The sequence below is a fragment of the Gekko japonicus genome, unplaced genomic scaffold, assembly GCF_001447785.1.
Source record: "Gekko japonicus isolate JY-2015 unplaced genomic scaffold, Gekko_japonicus_V1.1 scaffold336, whole genome shotgun sequence".
Classification (NCBI taxonomy): Eukaryota; Metazoa; Chordata; class Lepidosauria; order Squamata; family Gekkonidae; genus Gekko; species Gekko japonicus.
This window is the reverse complement of record NW_015172014.1, coordinates 172,920-188,277: the sequence shown is the minus strand read 5'-3', so window position 1 is coordinate 188,277 and position 15,358 is coordinate 172,920. Positions and strand designations below refer to the sequence as shown.

The 15,358-nt window shown below is 56.8% G+C and overlaps 1 protein-coding gene across 1 annotated transcript; it reads right to left on the bottom strand.

The window, feature by feature from the left end:
- Nucleotides 1–1,089: 1,089 nt before the first annotated feature.
- On the bottom strand, nucleotides 1,090–13,852 carry EIF5A (eukaryotic translation initiation factor 5A). Its single transcript, XM_015420332.1, has 6 exons — nucleotides 13,727–13,852; nucleotides 6,183–6,369; nucleotides 2,797–2,901; nucleotides 2,083–2,214; nucleotides 1,361–1,434; nucleotides 1,090–1,232 (listed from the first exon to the last, which is right to left on the bottom strand). Exons 2-5 carry the CDS (start codon nucleotides 6,345–6,347, stop codon nucleotides 1,372–1,374), a joined length of 465 nt encoding a protein of 154 aa, XP_015275818.1. The 5' UTR covers nucleotides 6,348–6,369; nucleotides 13,727–13,852; the 3' UTR covers nucleotides 1,090–1,232; nucleotides 1,361–1,371.
- Between the last annotated feature and the right edge of the window lie 1,506 nt (nucleotides 13,853–15,358).

The window sequence follows — 15,358 nt, the reverse complement described above, 5'->3', positions numbered from 1 at the left end:
CATATTAAACATGTTTTTTTTTTATTGAGGTTGATTAACAAATGTGTTGGATTAACAGGGGAGGAGGAGGCCACAGCGCTGACCCGTCAACAGCAGGGGTGGGGTAGATATGAACCAGGGAAACAGTTGGGGTGCTAGTTGGTTCCCCCATAAGATCCCTACCTTGAACAGCTCTTGGTTACCCAGTACAAAGGGCTTGGGGGTGGGGGGGGAAGAGGGGGTCGTGCTAGAGAACTGCCAGAAAATAGAACATGATTGACAGGGGCCGGAGCCCAGGTTGGGTTCGGGCAAAATGTGCATCTTTACCAGGCAAGCCGTACGTTGCTCCTTTTTTTTTTTTTGGGGGGGGGGGTGCCGTGCTCCCAGCCTGGCAGGGACCTGCCCCCCCAGTTCCAGGTGGGGGAGGGGGGGCTCATGTGCTCTAGAAAGAATTAAGAAGGGGGGGAGGGTTAAGCAAGCTCAGCAACCAGAGCGGTGATCCCAAAAAAAAAAATACCAAAACCACACTGAATGGGTAACCTCCGCGTTGTGGGAAAGGAAGCCATCCAAGACAATTGACCAAACTGCTGCAACCACCCATGAGAAAAAAGCTTCAGATACGTGGGGGGGGGACAGCCCCTCCCCTCCCACCTCCCCTCAACAGAAAGGCTCACAAGAACAAACACATCTGACAGGGTAAAGACTGCGCCGTCTGCAGCTCTCACTGATCTTTAGCTCCGTTTTCGGTTGTTCCTGCAAGGGGGGGCCACTTCTCTCCCACCCCCACCACCTCAGCACAGAAGCGTCAAGCTTGGGGGGAAAAAACCAAAAGAACAATTCAAACACGAGTCTCTTGCAAGGTTTTTTCCTCCTTCTAGCAGTTTAAATATTGTTTCCTTTAAGTGCAAAATTCTCAACATATCTCTTGCCAGAAAACAGCTGTAGTGTTACTAGCACCGGAGAGAGGGAAGGAACTGGGGTGGGGTGGGGTGGGGGAGAGGAAGAGAAACCAAACCAAAAGAAGAAAAAATTAAAAGGAATACATCAGCATCCAGCTTTCTCTTTTTAAAAGACCACAAAATAAAAAGTTTGTTTTCTCTTGTTTAATTCAAAAGGGGGTGGGGGGGAGATTTTGCTTTTTAAAGGAAGAGGGAGAGAGAAAAAAAAAAGATTTGGGTGGTTTGGAGCCAAATCGAGCCAGTCTGCGGGTTGCGATCCTCTCTGGTTCATAACAAGGTAGAGCTGCTGCTGCCCTGGAACAGGAGGAGAGGAAGCGGGGAGAGAGAGCCGTCAGGTCGCGCGGCTCCAGCCCTGGGCTCGCCCTCTCAGCCCTTCCACCCTCTCCCCGCCAAGCTGGCCCTGGGCCCCCGCCCGCACTCACCTGTGGTTCCTTTATTTAGCCATGGCCTTAATAGCAACCGCAGCTTCCTCGGTCATTGCAGACAACACGGTGATCTGAAAGGAAAGGGAGGGTTGTTTCCCATTCTGGAGATTTGGGCGGGGGGGGGGGGGAGAGGACCTCGCTGGGGTACAAGGCCACCGAGCCCCCCCCCCCCCTAAAGCAGAGGTGTCAAAACTCATTCGTTATGACATAGCGGGCCAGGCCACGTGTGCCATAAAATGTAATGCCAGGTACCAGAGGTATAAACTGTATAAAGGACTGCAGCTGGCAAGCTCCCAGTTGTTGTATCCTCACTGCAAGGAAAACCCACATGGGTGGACTGGGGAGCCAGCGGTGCAGCACTGGGCAGACGCTCCCACGCTGCTTGACTGCTGCAGACGAGGTTGTTCAACCATGCTGAAGCCACAATCGGAGTGGCTCCTCCCACTGCCCCCTCAAGCAGTCTCCTGTTCCCTCTCTTGCACTAGTTGCTCACGGGCCACATAAGAGCCCCGGACTGGCCCTCGGGCCTTATGTCTGACATCACAGCTCTAAAGCACTTGTTTCCCCCGGGGGAACTGACCTCTGTCCTCCAAGGACTGGTCGTAATAGTAGGAGAGCTGCTCCAGGAAACACCTGGAAGTTGCCAACCCTCATCTTCCCTCCTTGGGTCGTGCAGATCCCCGCCCAAGGTGCTGAGGAAAGCAGAGCTGCCCCCTTACCAGAATTTCTTCGCCACAGTCATATTTCTGTTCAATCTCCTTGCCCAGGTCTCCCTCAGGAAGGCGCAGGTCCTCCCGCACTTCTCCGCTGTCCTGGAGCAGGGAGAGGTACCCATCCTGGATCCCAATAAGCTGGAGGGGGGATGGGGAGAATGGAGAGAAGGGGGGAGAAACGCTGTAAGCAGGGAGCCCGCCGACGGCCCCTCCCCACCTCACCCCATGCTGCTGCGCCAGCCTCCGGGAAAAGCCACACCCATCGCCACACTCCAAAGGGCAACAGCCAGAAACCAGCTGTCCTGAGGAAGCATTGCTAGTTATCAGACAGACACCCACCCGCCCTCACTCACTCCCCAGCGGGGCTACACTAGCATCCAGCAGTCCTCCGGGAAGGGCAGACCCAGGAGCACTCCTTCAGGTCAGTTCACGCCTGCAACTTTGACCTCCCGCCCAGAGGCACAGAGACCAGCAGGAACAGTCCTGAGGCTCTGGGGCTTTCTGCATCCTTCAAAGCCCCTCCCACTGGCAGAGTTCACCCCACTGCACCCGCGGCAACGCAGGCACAGCCCCGCAACCATGAAAAAGGACTCCCAGGCTGCCCACAAAGATGCCTCCTGCCAGCCCAGGACTCCTCAACGTATTCACGGAACCCTCTTCCAAAGCCACGCCCGCCCCTGCTCCCCGGGTCGGCCGCACATCCCGCCTCTGCCCACCTACCTGGAAGTCATTTCTCTTAATATTGGGCACATCCATGTTGTGGGTTGAAGGGCAGATATCTTCGTATTTCTTCCCGGTGAAGATGTCTATGCCAACAAGATGCACCTGAGCGGGAGGGGGGAGAAAGAATTAGCTAGGCATCCCAGCCGGGCTACTCACCGGCTGCGCGGCTCAGAAACTGGTGGCCAGACGGTCAGGGAGGGCTGGGTTCAAAGTCCCGCTCGGCCATCGGCCTTGGGCCAGTCACTATGCCTCAGGCCAAGAGGGCAGGCTCTGGGGGGGCCAAAGGGAGATGGGGAGAGCCATAGAGGCCTTCCTACTGCCCCCCCCCCGAGATACCATGGACTGCTTGGGGGGGGGACACCCCTGCCCCCACTGGAAGGCAGCTTCACAAGACATTCTGGAACTGGAGCCCAGCCCTCTCCAGGAAACTTGCTCCTGCTCGGGACCTCAAGCCACCCCTCGGTGCTCCGGCTCAGCTCAGCCTACCTTCACTGTGTGCCTCACGCTCGGCCCTCGTGGCCCCCAGCTGCCCGCCCTCCCCGCATCATGAACACACAGGGAGCTGCCTTACACCCAATCAAACGCTGGGTCCATGAAGGGGAGCACCGGCTCTCCAAGTCTCGGGTGGAAGTCTTTCCCGTCACCTCCTGAGAGCCAGTCTGTTGCCGTGGTAAAGTGCGCAGACTCTAATCTGGGAGGACCGGGTTTGATTCCCCGCTCCTCCACTTGCAGCTGCTGGAGGACCTTGGGCAAGCCATTGTTCTGTCAGAGCTGTTCTCTCAAGGACAGTTCTGGAAAGAGCTCTCTCAGCCCCGCCTACCTCACAGGGTGTCTGTTGTGAGGAGGGGAAGGGAAAGGAAGGGAAAGGAGTTTGCAAGCCACTCTGAGTGAAGGGCGAGGTACCTGGGGAATCTCTTCTTCCTGCCTGGTCCTTTTAAACTGGAGGTGCTGGGGATCGAACCTGGGACCTTGTGAATGCCAAGCAGAGGCTCTGCCACTGAGCCACGGCCCCTTGGAGGCCAACACCTTCCTGGAAACACCAAACCCACAGCAGGCCAACTCCAAAATTAAACAGCGGCCTGCAGAGTCTCTCCCCTCCTCTTCTGCCTGGCCTGCTTCCGCCACGATGGCCCCTTATCAGGGACGCCCGACACTGAGAGCTTGAGCTGGTGCGTCTGCGCTGGGCTGGGCTGCCGCCTCCCACACCAACTGGCAGAGCCAAAGCGGCATCAGCGAAGGCACCACCTGCCAGGAGAAGCAAGCCGCAGAGGCTTTAACAGTTTTCAGACTCGGCGGGAAGGACGAGTCCCACAGACCCCACGGCCAGGCCGAGGCTTGGGGAGAGAGCCCAGGAAATGGAGCCCACACACACACACAGCGGCAGGGCCGAGAAACAAGCAGCTGAGGAAAGGAGGAGCGCCATTAAGCCAATCTGGAGGGAATTCTGCCAGCTACGGTTTCTGTTCTCATTATCTAGCGACCCCACAAGGGGCAAGGGGCGTTAGAGGAAGGGGAGCAGCGCACACTCACAATGGGTCTCACAGGCCAATTTTTTTGGCTGCAGCCTACTAGCCTGTATTATGGGTTCCCCTTCATTCAAGAGGGAACTGGATAGACATCTGGAGCAGGGGTCCATCAGTGGCTCTTAGCCACCAGGCATAGAGAGTAACTCTCGGTCTGGGGCAAGGGATGCTCTGTCTTCTTGGTGCTTGGGGGGGGCAGCAGTGGGAGGGCTTCTGGTGTCCTGGCCCCACTGATGGACCTCCTGATGGCACCTGGTATTTCTGGCCACTGTGGGACACAGAGTGTTGGGCTGGTTGGGCCATTGGCCTGATCCAACACTGGCTTCTCTTCTGTTCTTCTATGGAGCAGAGGTCCATCGGTGGTTATTAGCCACAAGGTATAGATAGGGGCTCTCGGTCTGGGGCAAGGGATGCTCCGTATTCTTGGTGCTTGTGGGGGGCCAGCAGTGGGAGGGCCTCTGGTGTCCTGGCCCCACTGATGGACCTCCTGATGGCCCCTGGTATTTTTGGCCCCTGTGTGAGACAGAATGTTGGACTGGATGGGACACTGGCTTCTCTTACGTTCCTATGAGCCAGCATGAGTCAGCCGTCAGAATGCCTGTCCCCAGGCCGGAGTCCCTCTCCTTCTACACAGGGCAGTCTAACACGCCGTCAGTGACGCGGGGCGAAAAACTTCCCCGAACAGCAAATTTCCCAATGCTATATTCTTTCCGTGGTAAATATTCTGCCCTGCACATATAAATATAGTCTACTTATTTATAGCTGTCAGGACTGTAAATCAAATCTGCTAGATGGGCTAAATGAGGGACGTGAAGCAGGGGATGAACCCTGGCGCTCGCAGGCGGCGTATCTGCTTTCTTTGGCTAGCGGGACTTAAAAGTTTGCTATCGGTGTTTCAAATCTGGATCGGAACGTCTTTTCCTGGAAAAGCCACACCACCGCACGATGTGAGCTTCTGCGGGTATGAGCCCAGCCCGTTGGGGCATGAAGTGGGCTGATGAAGCAGACGAGACGCGCGCTGGGGGATAACCAGGGTTGTGTACTGGTTAGAGTGGGGGACCAGGATCCAGGAGAGCCAGGTTCGAATCGCCACTCTGCCACGGAAGCTCGCTGGGTGACCTTTGGCCAGTCACACACTCTCAGCCTCACACAAAGAGTTGTGGAGGAGAGGAGAGTGTTGTGAGCTGCTTTGGTTCCCCCGCTGGGGAAAAAGGCAGGGTATACAGGAAACAAGTAAATAACCAGGGCAAGTCCCTCCCCCCATACACACTCACGCACAAAGGAGAGAAGAGATTGGATTTCTACCCCGCCATTCACTACCCAAAGGAGTCTCAGAGCGCCTTACAAACTCCAGTTTGGTGTGGTGGTTAAGTGCGCTGACTCTAATGTGGGAGAACTGGGTTTGATTCCCCACTCCTCCACTTGCACCTGCTGGATGACCTTGGGCTGTTCTTGAAAAAGAGCTCTCTCAGCCCCACCGACCTCACAGGGTGTCTGTTGTGGGGAGGGGGAGAGAGTTTGTAAGCCACTCTGAGACACCTTTGGGTAGTGAAGGGCGGGGTATAGATCCAATCTCCTCTTCTTCCGCTTCCCCTCCCCACAACAGACACCCTGTGAGGTAGGCGGGGCTGAGAGAGCTCTCTCCAGAACTGCCCTTGAGAGAACAGCTCTGAAAGGAACTTGTGACTGACCCAAGGTCATCCAGCCAGGTGCAAGTGGAGGAGTGGGGGACTCAAACCCGGTTCTCCCAGATTAGAGTCCGCGCACTTCACCACTACCCCAAACTGGTTCTCTAGCACCTGCCCCGCTGCACTGCCCACAGCGGAAGGGACTGAGGCCGGGGGGACGAGGCACACTTACTTTGGCATGCCCGTGCTTGCCGGTCTTGGAGGTCGACATCTCCACAATCTTGCAGGGACGCCCTTTGAGCACCACAAAGCCATTTTTGCGGAGAGCGGAGCACTGCATGGGGAAGGTGGCGGAGGCCCCGGCATCGCCGGTCTCGAAGTCTAGGTCATCAGCCATGGTGGATCAGGTGTTACGAAAACTGTCAGGGGGGGGGGGGGGGGGAGAGAAAAAAGATGAATCGAAGGAAAGGAACCGCGGGATACCAGCCTCTGTGGGAAGGGGCTCCGGTCGCCCAAAACCACTTGGCAGCAGAAAGAGGAAAAGTGCCCATGAACTAGGCATAAACAACTCGGCACACTGTGTGCGACCCTCCTCCAGGCAGGAAGCAGTTTTACTGTAACAGACATCTGACCTAGCATTTTCAGAACCTCAGCTTTAATAAAAAAAAGGGGGGGATGTGTAAGTTCCTAGAGGCCATGACCGTGGAGTCTGACACACCTCAACTTCTGTCCGGAGAAGTCACAGGCGAACGTGTGAAGGGAACTCTGTGGCCGACTGGAGACGCCACAGGGCTCTCAGGGCTCGTGGCAGCCGGTTCTCCACTCGGCCCACCCCACGCCAGCCACTTCGGGCCACACAGCTCTTCAGGAAACAAACTGTGAGGAGCGGGTGGGCCTTCCTCGCCACATGGCCCCAAGGCCCTTAAGTAGCATCCTGCCACAGGGCAGGGAGACGGCTTGCATGTGACCTTCAGTACGCGTCCCAGGATGCCTCCGACGACGACGGAGCTCCCAAGGCAGCGTGACGAGTCAAGCAAATCCAGGCACGGGCATACTGACCCCGGGCAGAGAGAAGGGCAGGCTCAAAGCAGCAGCCACTTCGCCTGCCAACTGGGCAACTGCTCCCTTGACAGGAGGTGCATTCCAGTGGCACGCAGGACGGGTATCTAAGAAGTCCAGTGCCGCCGCTCCGACCTGGATAGCCCAGGCAACCCTGGTCTCGTCAGATCTCAGAAGCTGAGCAGGCTCGACTCCGGCAAGTCCTTGGATGGGAGACCTCCTTGGAACATCAGCGGCCGGGAGGCGGGGGCAGGCTGGAGTCAGCCACCTCCCTGAATATTCTCCAGGCCCCCGGCAGGGGTCAGTCCCCAGAGGTCGCCATGACTTCCAGGTGCACACACACACACTCACAAACGCATATTTTTTTAAAAAAAAATGCAAAAAATAAAACGTCTGATGCCCAGATCTGAGAATTTGACATTTTCCAGTGTAGCTCAGGACTAATGCTCCCTGTAAGCGGTGGAGTCTTGTGAGCAAAAATCCTACTTTGTGAGCTACTGGCATGAAAGTTGTGAGCCATTTGGCTACCGCATAAATTAGTCTGCTCTGGAGCCCTCCTTCCTGAGCAGAGACAAAAATGTGTGAGCTGGAGGCTAAAAAACTGTGAGCTGGCTCACAACTAACTCCGTTTAGAGGGAACACTGCTCAGGACTGAAGACAGGCCTCCCCAGCAGCACCTCCCCACGGCGCTTTCCCAAACATCCCAGGAGCTTCCACCAGCCCCTAAAGGACTTTAAGAGTCACTCCCCTTGGGACGTGGCCATTGACTAACCTGGCTCCAAGCATCCAGAGCCGCAGGTCAAACTTTTCACCTCTTGCCCTACGCAGCCAATTCCCCACCTGTGTGCCCAGGGGCTACATGCCTGCTAACACCTGTGTGCCCAGGAGCTACATGCCTGCTAACACCCCTCTAAGGCCACCTGCTTGGTCAGCAACGCCCCACCCTTTGTGTTGAAGGAGCTTTTCCATGAAACCAGATGCCACCCATGAAGACGGCAACAGGAGACCACCAGCAAGGAACTGGGATCCCTTAAGAAGTACTGAGGAGCAGGGCTCCCTCTAAGCTGAGTTAATGCAAGCTAGATCACGGTTTTTTAGCCTCCGGCTCACAGATTTTTGTCTCCGCTCAGGGAGGAGGGCTCCAGAGCAAACTAATTTACGCGGTAGCCAAATCGCTCACTCACAACTTTAATGCCAGGAGCTCACAGAGTAGAATTAGCTTGGAGGGAGCCTTGCTGAGGAGCCCTCCCTATGACTCGCCCTCACCTAGCCACAGCAAAGCCAGTCTCTCCGGGGGGGGGTCGTCTCTTCCCCCACCCCTCACTCTTGCAGTGTTGAAGCCAGCAACAGAGATGGGGCCTGAGGAAGCAGACGCAGACACATTTACACACACGCCCCTTGCTGAACTCATCTTGACGAAAATGCTTGATGCATTTTGGTGGACCAGGAGGTTAGAAAGCTTTTCAAACAGGAACAGAGAAGACGAAGACGAAGGACCAAGGGCTCTCCCTGCACCGAAGACAACTTCAGCCAGCAGGTGAATGAAGGGTGAATCTGACAGCCGGAGCGTTCACGTTCGAAAGCTCCCCCAAATCTTGTTGGTTTCCAATGTGTTACCGGACTCAAATCTAGCTCTTTGACTGCAGCCCAGCAAAAGCCACCTCCTTCATTCAGAGCCTCATTCTTTCCTTAACTTTCCTCCCAGGGGCTTGCAAGACAGTTGTGCCCGTGGCTCATGGCCAGGAAAAACTAGCCAAGGCTCCCTCTAAGCTGTGGAGTCTTGTGAGCGAAAATTCTACTTGGCGAGCTACTGACGTAAAAGTTGTGGGCGAGCGATTTGTCTACTGCATCAATTAGTTTGCTTCGGAGCCACCCTTCCTGCACGGAGACAAAAATGTGTGAGCCAGAGGCTAAAAAACCGGGAGCTAGCTCACACTGACTCGGCTTAGAGGGAACACTGGCCCACGAGAATTGCTGTTTTCTTCCTATATAAAGGAAGCTTGCAAAACCCAGGACAGTAAAGAATGAGGCTTTCTGCCCCAGGAACTGCGATGAGTGATGGAAGCCCTAAAGTAGCGGAACCCAGAAGGGCCCTGGAGGGGCAGCAAGTGCCATTCCCCAGTCAAGACCAGTGCTCCCTCTAAGCTGAGTTAGTGTGAGCTAGCTCACCAGTTTTTAGCCTCCGGCTCACACTTTTGTCTCGGCTCAGGAAGGAGGGCTCCAGAGCAAACTAATTCATGCAGCAGCCAAACTGATCGCTCACAACTTTGATGCCGGCAGCTCACAAAGTGGCATTTTTGCTCACAAGACTCTGCCGCTTAGGGGGAGCGTTGGTCAAGACCAGTAAGCCCCACAACCCACCTTTTCTGAGCACCTGGCTTTCCACCCTCCAGCACAGCTCTTCCTCCCGCGTTGTGTGTCTCCTCTTAAGACACACCTTCCAGGTAGCCAGGAAAGCCACGCCCTCACCTCTCCCCCCTCCCTGCATGGGGCCCAAGGAGGAATTTCAGGTGGAGAGCCAATAAACCCCTGCAGGTGCCCCGGGATCCTCCTCGCTGCCCTGTGCTCAATCCCCGCTCAAGTAGCTCTCTGCCTTCATACCCAATAAACCGCTGCAGGTGCCCCGGGATCCTCGCTGCCCTGTGCTCAATCCCCGCTCAAGTAGCTCTCTGCCTTCATACCAAGAATCAGGAATGGGACCAAGCCTCCCCCCACCAAAATCCTTCTGCAACTTCCTCTTGCACTCAGGGTCAGTGTTCACTCTAAGCTGAGTTCGTGTGAGCTGGCTCACAGTGTTTTAGCCTCCGGCTCACACATTTTTGTCTTTGTTCCGGAGGGATGGCTCCAGAGCAGACTAATGTATGCAGCAGCCAAATGGCTCGCTCACCACTTTAATGCCAGTAGCTCACAAAGTAGGATTTTCGCTCACAGGACTCCAGAGCTTAGAGGGAGCATTGCTCAGGGCTTCTGAGGAGGCTGCAATTCAGCGTGTACAAAGCCCAGGCCTTGCGGTCTCTTGCAGGGACGTGGCCCTAGAGGGGGCCAGAACCCTTCCCATCTTCCAGCAGGGCAGGGGGTGGGGGACGCAGGCGGCACTCCCGAGGAGGTGATGCAGCCCAGCCCCAGGAATTCAGACAAAGCAGACGCAGGCACGAGCGGGCTGCAGCTGCTTGCTAGTACGCGGCCACCCCTCTCCGCCGCGCCGGGAGAGAAGAGGAGATTCATTTCCCTTCTCCAGGGAGCTCCGGAGCTGCTTTTAGCGCCACCACCGCAGCCGGTCCCTCCCCCGAGCCACTCCTCACCTGCCCCGGGCGCCGATAATTGATTAGGACAACTGTCAACCATAATAGCAGCTCGGGCAGAATGGAATGACAGCCCCTTCTGAGAAGCGGCCCTATCCCCGCCCAGAGCCCCAAAGCGCGACCGGAGCAGGACCACGTGCTTCCGATTTTGCAGAGGGAAAAGGGGGAGGGAGCTGTGGAGCCAGGCAGGAAGTTTTACCCCACTTTGCAAGCGGGCGGCCGGAGAGAGAGAGAGAGAAGCAGCTCCCCTCCGTGCCACATGTTGGGAGAGAGAGACTCCCTCGCTTCCTGCCAACTCCAGGCATGATTCAGCTAAGCCGCCACTGCGGAGAGCCAGCCCCAGCCACATGGCCCAGGGAAGAAGGGGGGGGGAGCAGGACGGACCACACTGCTCAATGCGGAGGGCAGCACCCCAGCACAGCCACCTCACGTCCAGAACGGCACAAGGGGCAGGGGGGGGGAACCCCTCTCTGAATGGGTTCAGAGAGGAGCTGTGATGAGCTGCGGTAGAAGTACTGGATTTGAGTCCAGAGACCAACAAGACTTCCCACATTTGAGCTTTCCGAGAGTCTGAGGAAGAAACCCTTGATTTTCTAAGGCTCAAACCCTGAAAACCTCGTTAGCCTCTAAGGTGGTGCTACGGGACACAAACCTAGCTCCTCTCTGGATGCAGCACTCTTGGTCACTGGCTCTCTCTCTTCCCCATATGCTCAAAATGCCCCACGGCCGAGTTTGCAGCAGCCCAAGCACACGCAGGGCCCAGGGGGGGTCTCTGTTATGCACGGCAAGCCCAGCCACCATTCGCTCCCCTGCCTCCGTCCCCCACTAGCTCAGAGGCGAGGTGCACAGGGTGGGAAATGACGGGCGATATTCCCCCTGAGCCCAGGGGAGAAGCACCTCCCCCCCACCGCCGCACACATACAGCAGTTGCTATTAGGGGAGGAATTCCCGGCCTCAGCTTCTCTCAATGTCTTAAGGGACTCTCCACCAATGTTCCCTCTCTAAGCTAAGGAGTCTTGTGTGCAAAAATTCTATTTTGTGAGCTACTAGCAAGCGATTTGGCTACTGCATAAACTAGTTTGCTCTGGAGCCCTCCTTCCTGAGCTAAGGCAAAAATGTGTGAGCCGAAGGCTAGAAAACTGTGAGTTGGCTCACACTAACTCGGCTGAGAGGGAACACTGCTCTCCACCCTGATTATTGCCAGCCGCCTCGGGCCAAGAGAAAAGGCAGGATGCCAATGTTTTAATAAATAAAGAAACCTCTAAACCTGGGGGCTAAGCATGTTGGCTGTCTCCCTGGGAATTAAATAACCTGCTCACCTGCCCAGGCACCCTCTGGCAGACGAGCCTCTTGCCCCATTCACCCCACCCCTCAGTCGCATGGACAAAAAGTGTCCTTTCTGTCCTGGACCGACTCGATCGGCCACAGTTCCTTTTGGAAACACCCCCCCCCCAATTCCAGATTAAGACATCGAATCTTGCAACCAACCGGATGGCCCCAGTCCTCCACGCACCCAACCCACGCCTGCCCCTCTGAAGGGGAACCGTGCACCTCTACACCCCCCCTGAACCCCGTACCCCAAGAGCCCATCCCCATCATCAGAGCGCTCTCTCCTGCCCCCCACCCACACGAGATTCAGTGTAGTGGTCAGCAGTGTTCCCTCTAAGCTGAGTTAGTGTGAGCTAGCTCACGCTTTTAGCCTCTGGCTCACACATTATTGCCTTAGCTCAGGGATAGCTCCAGAGCAAACTAACTTATGCAGCGGCCAAATCGCTCAGCTCACAACTTTAATGCCAGTAGCTCACAAAGCAGAATTTTTGCTCACAAGACTCCACAGCTTAGAGGGAGCATTTTGGTGAGACTAGGACCTGGGAGACCTCAGGTTCGAATCCCCGCTCTGCCAGGGAAGCTGGCTGGGTGACCCTGGGCTAGTCACGTAGACTCTCGGCCTCCCTCCCTCACAGGGCTGTTGTGAGGATAGAATGAAGGAGGAGAGAGTTATATAAGCCACCTTGGGTTCCCCCGTTGGGGATGTGGAAAGTGGGATAAAAAAGGAAGCAGATAGCGAATATCTTCCCCCAGGCAGGCAGAGCTTTGATTCTCACCCCAGCCTCCTCCACGTCCCCTGCCGCCTGGGCTGTTCGCCTCGGCCTGATTCTGAAGCCCCGGACACCTCCGCCTGGAGGAACCCAGCCCGATCCAGAGCCCTCGCCCAAATCGGTCATGCCACACCGCTCCCCTCCTGCTCAAGTTCAGGCCAGGACAAGCTCACCCCCCACACACACCGCCCAGGAAGGCTTTTGGGGCACCCCAGTGAAGCACCCTGCAGGCCCTCGGTGAGCAAAGGCCCTTGGGAAAGGGGCCCCAAGAAGCCCCTCCGAGACACCCTGCAAGCCCCCCTGCTCTGCAGCAGCCCCCCCATACACACACAGAGAGAGAGAGAGAGAGCCTCGAAGTCCGGTGTGTGTGGGTGTGCCTTTTCTTAAAAGGTCTCGTCCGGCTCCAGAGAAGCCCCAAAGACAAAGGGGCTTCCTAAATTCCATCGGGCTTCCCTCCTCGCAGCCTCCCCACCCCCTCCCAGCCCTTGTAAAGACCACAAAATAAATCCTCCCGTCGACCTCCCCCCTCCAGGAAATGAGACCCCACCACCACCACCAAGGCTCCCTCTGAGCTGCGGAGTCCTGTGAGCAAAAATCCTACTTTCTGGGCTCCTGGGCATTGAAGCTGTGAGCGAGCGATGTGGCTGTTGCATAAAGTCGTGTACTCTGGAGCCCCATCCTTCCCGAGCGAAGGCAAAAATGTGTGAGCCGGAGGCGAAAGAACTGTGAGCTGGCTCACACTCACTCCGCTGAGAGGGAACACTGCACTGGAGCCCTCCTTCCGGAGCTGAGGCAAAAATGGGTGAGCCGGAGGCTAAAAATACTGTGAGCTAGCTCGCACTGACTCAGCTTAGAGGGAACACTGCACTGGAGCCCTCCTTCCGGAGCTGAGGCAAAAATGTGTGAGCCGGAGGCTAAAAATACTGTGAGCTAGCTCACACTGACTCGGCTTAGAGGGAACACTGGCTGCAATGCTCCCTCTGAGCTGTGGGGTCTCGTGAGCAAAAATTCCACTTTGTGAGCTCCTGGCATTAAAAGCTGTGAGCGAGCGATTTGGCTGCTACATAAATCAGTTTGCTCTTCTGGAGCCCTCCTTCCTGGCCTAAGACAAAAATGTGTGAGCCGGAGGCTAAAATACTGTGAGCTGCCTCACACTAACTCAGCTTGGAGGGAACACTGATTTATTACCGACACAGTGGGAATCCACAAAACATGGATTCTGTTGTTCACGAGAATAAAAACCATGAAGAGAAAAAAGTCTCCTCAGCCTCACAACTGAGGTGAGAACAGCGATCCCCCCTCCCCCCCGCCCTCCCCCGCCGCGAGCTCAACCGCCGCCGCCGCTGCCTGCTGCAACCCAGCCCGCAGTGCGCACGCGCACTTATCGCCTCCCCTCGCCCTTCCCCCCCCCGCGCCGCCGCCACCTTTTCCCCCCGCACGCGCACTACGCACGCCCAGCCCAGCGCGAGGCGGCCGCGGCCAGGAAGGCACCGCCCCCCGCGCCTGCGCACACGGCGGTGACGAAGCAAGAGAGGGTCGCCCTCCGCCTCCGGCCGGCTCTGAGCACGCGCGCCGCGCGCCACGGGGAGGAGCGGGCGGCAACCAGAGCGGAACCCCTCACCGCGGCGCGCATGCCCGACGCAGGAAAGGGAGGGTTGCCTCTTCGGTGCGCATGCCTACGCAGAAGGTCCCGCTTCGTCACTGAAGGGCCACACCTATCGCAACGCGCAGGCGCCTAGAACTGCGGCCATTTGCGCGCTGGGGGCCCCGGGCCTGGTTCCAGCAGCGGCTTGCGCCGGAGCGCATGCGCACTGGGGAAACTCCGTTCTGGCCCCTTAAAGTCCGCTTCGGCATGCTCGTCGCTTACCATAGAGCGGGTGGGAGAGAGCGTCTCGCGCAGACTTTTTTCTTTTTTGCCCCTGGCGTGGGCCCACGCGGACCTCTCCGGCCATCTTGGGCGAGGGTGGCCGCCATGTTCACCATGGCAACCGTGTAGAAGTGCGACCCGTTGCAATCCAATCCATGCCATTCTGAAAAAGAAAACTTACTAAAGCAAGCGCTCCGCCGGCAGGCTGCAAACGCGACTGACGCACTCGTAGCCGTTGGCTGACATTGTACTGGGGAACCTTTGCGATCTTTAGGGTTCCCAACCTCCAGCTAGGGCCTGGAGGTCGCCCAGAGGAACAGCTGATGATCTGCAGATTGCAGAGATCAGTTTCCCTTGGAGAAATCTCCAGCCTTAGAGGGCAGATTCAGTGGTCTTGCCAGATCCACCCTGGCCACCAGCGGGGGATGGAAGGGTCAGGTTGCCAGCTCCAGGTTAGGAATCCCCTGGAGATTTAGGGGCGGAGCCTGGGGAGGACACGGGGACCTCCGTCGGGTACAACGCCATGTTCTCCAGGGGAACCGATCTCGCTAGCCTGGAGGTGAGCTGTAATTCCAGGGGGGGGGTGCCCCCAGGTCCCACCTGGAGGCTGGGTTCTGTAATGGTGGACCACAGATTCCAGGTGGAATCCCTCCCCAAGTCCCCCCCTCCACAGGCAGTGCCCCCAAATCTACTTATTGGTTTACTTAAACGTAGCAAATCTTCAGACATTTCCTAGGCTGGAGTCGGCCACCTTAACCTCACAGTCACACACAGAGCAATAAGCCCAAAGAGCATTAGCTATTTGAAGAAGAAGGAGATTGGATTTATACCCGGCCCTTCACTGGGAGTCTCAGAGCGGCTCACAAACTCCTTTCCCTTCCCCTCCCCACAACAGACACCCTGTGAGGTAGGCGGGGCTGAGAGAGATCTCTTGAGGACTGCTCCTGAGAGAACAGCTCTGAGAGAACTGTGGCTTGCCCAAGGTCATCCAGCAGCTGCAAGTGGAGGAGTGAAGAAGAGATTGGATTTATACCTTGCCCTTCACTGGGGGTCTCAGAGCGGCTCACAAACTCCTTTCCCT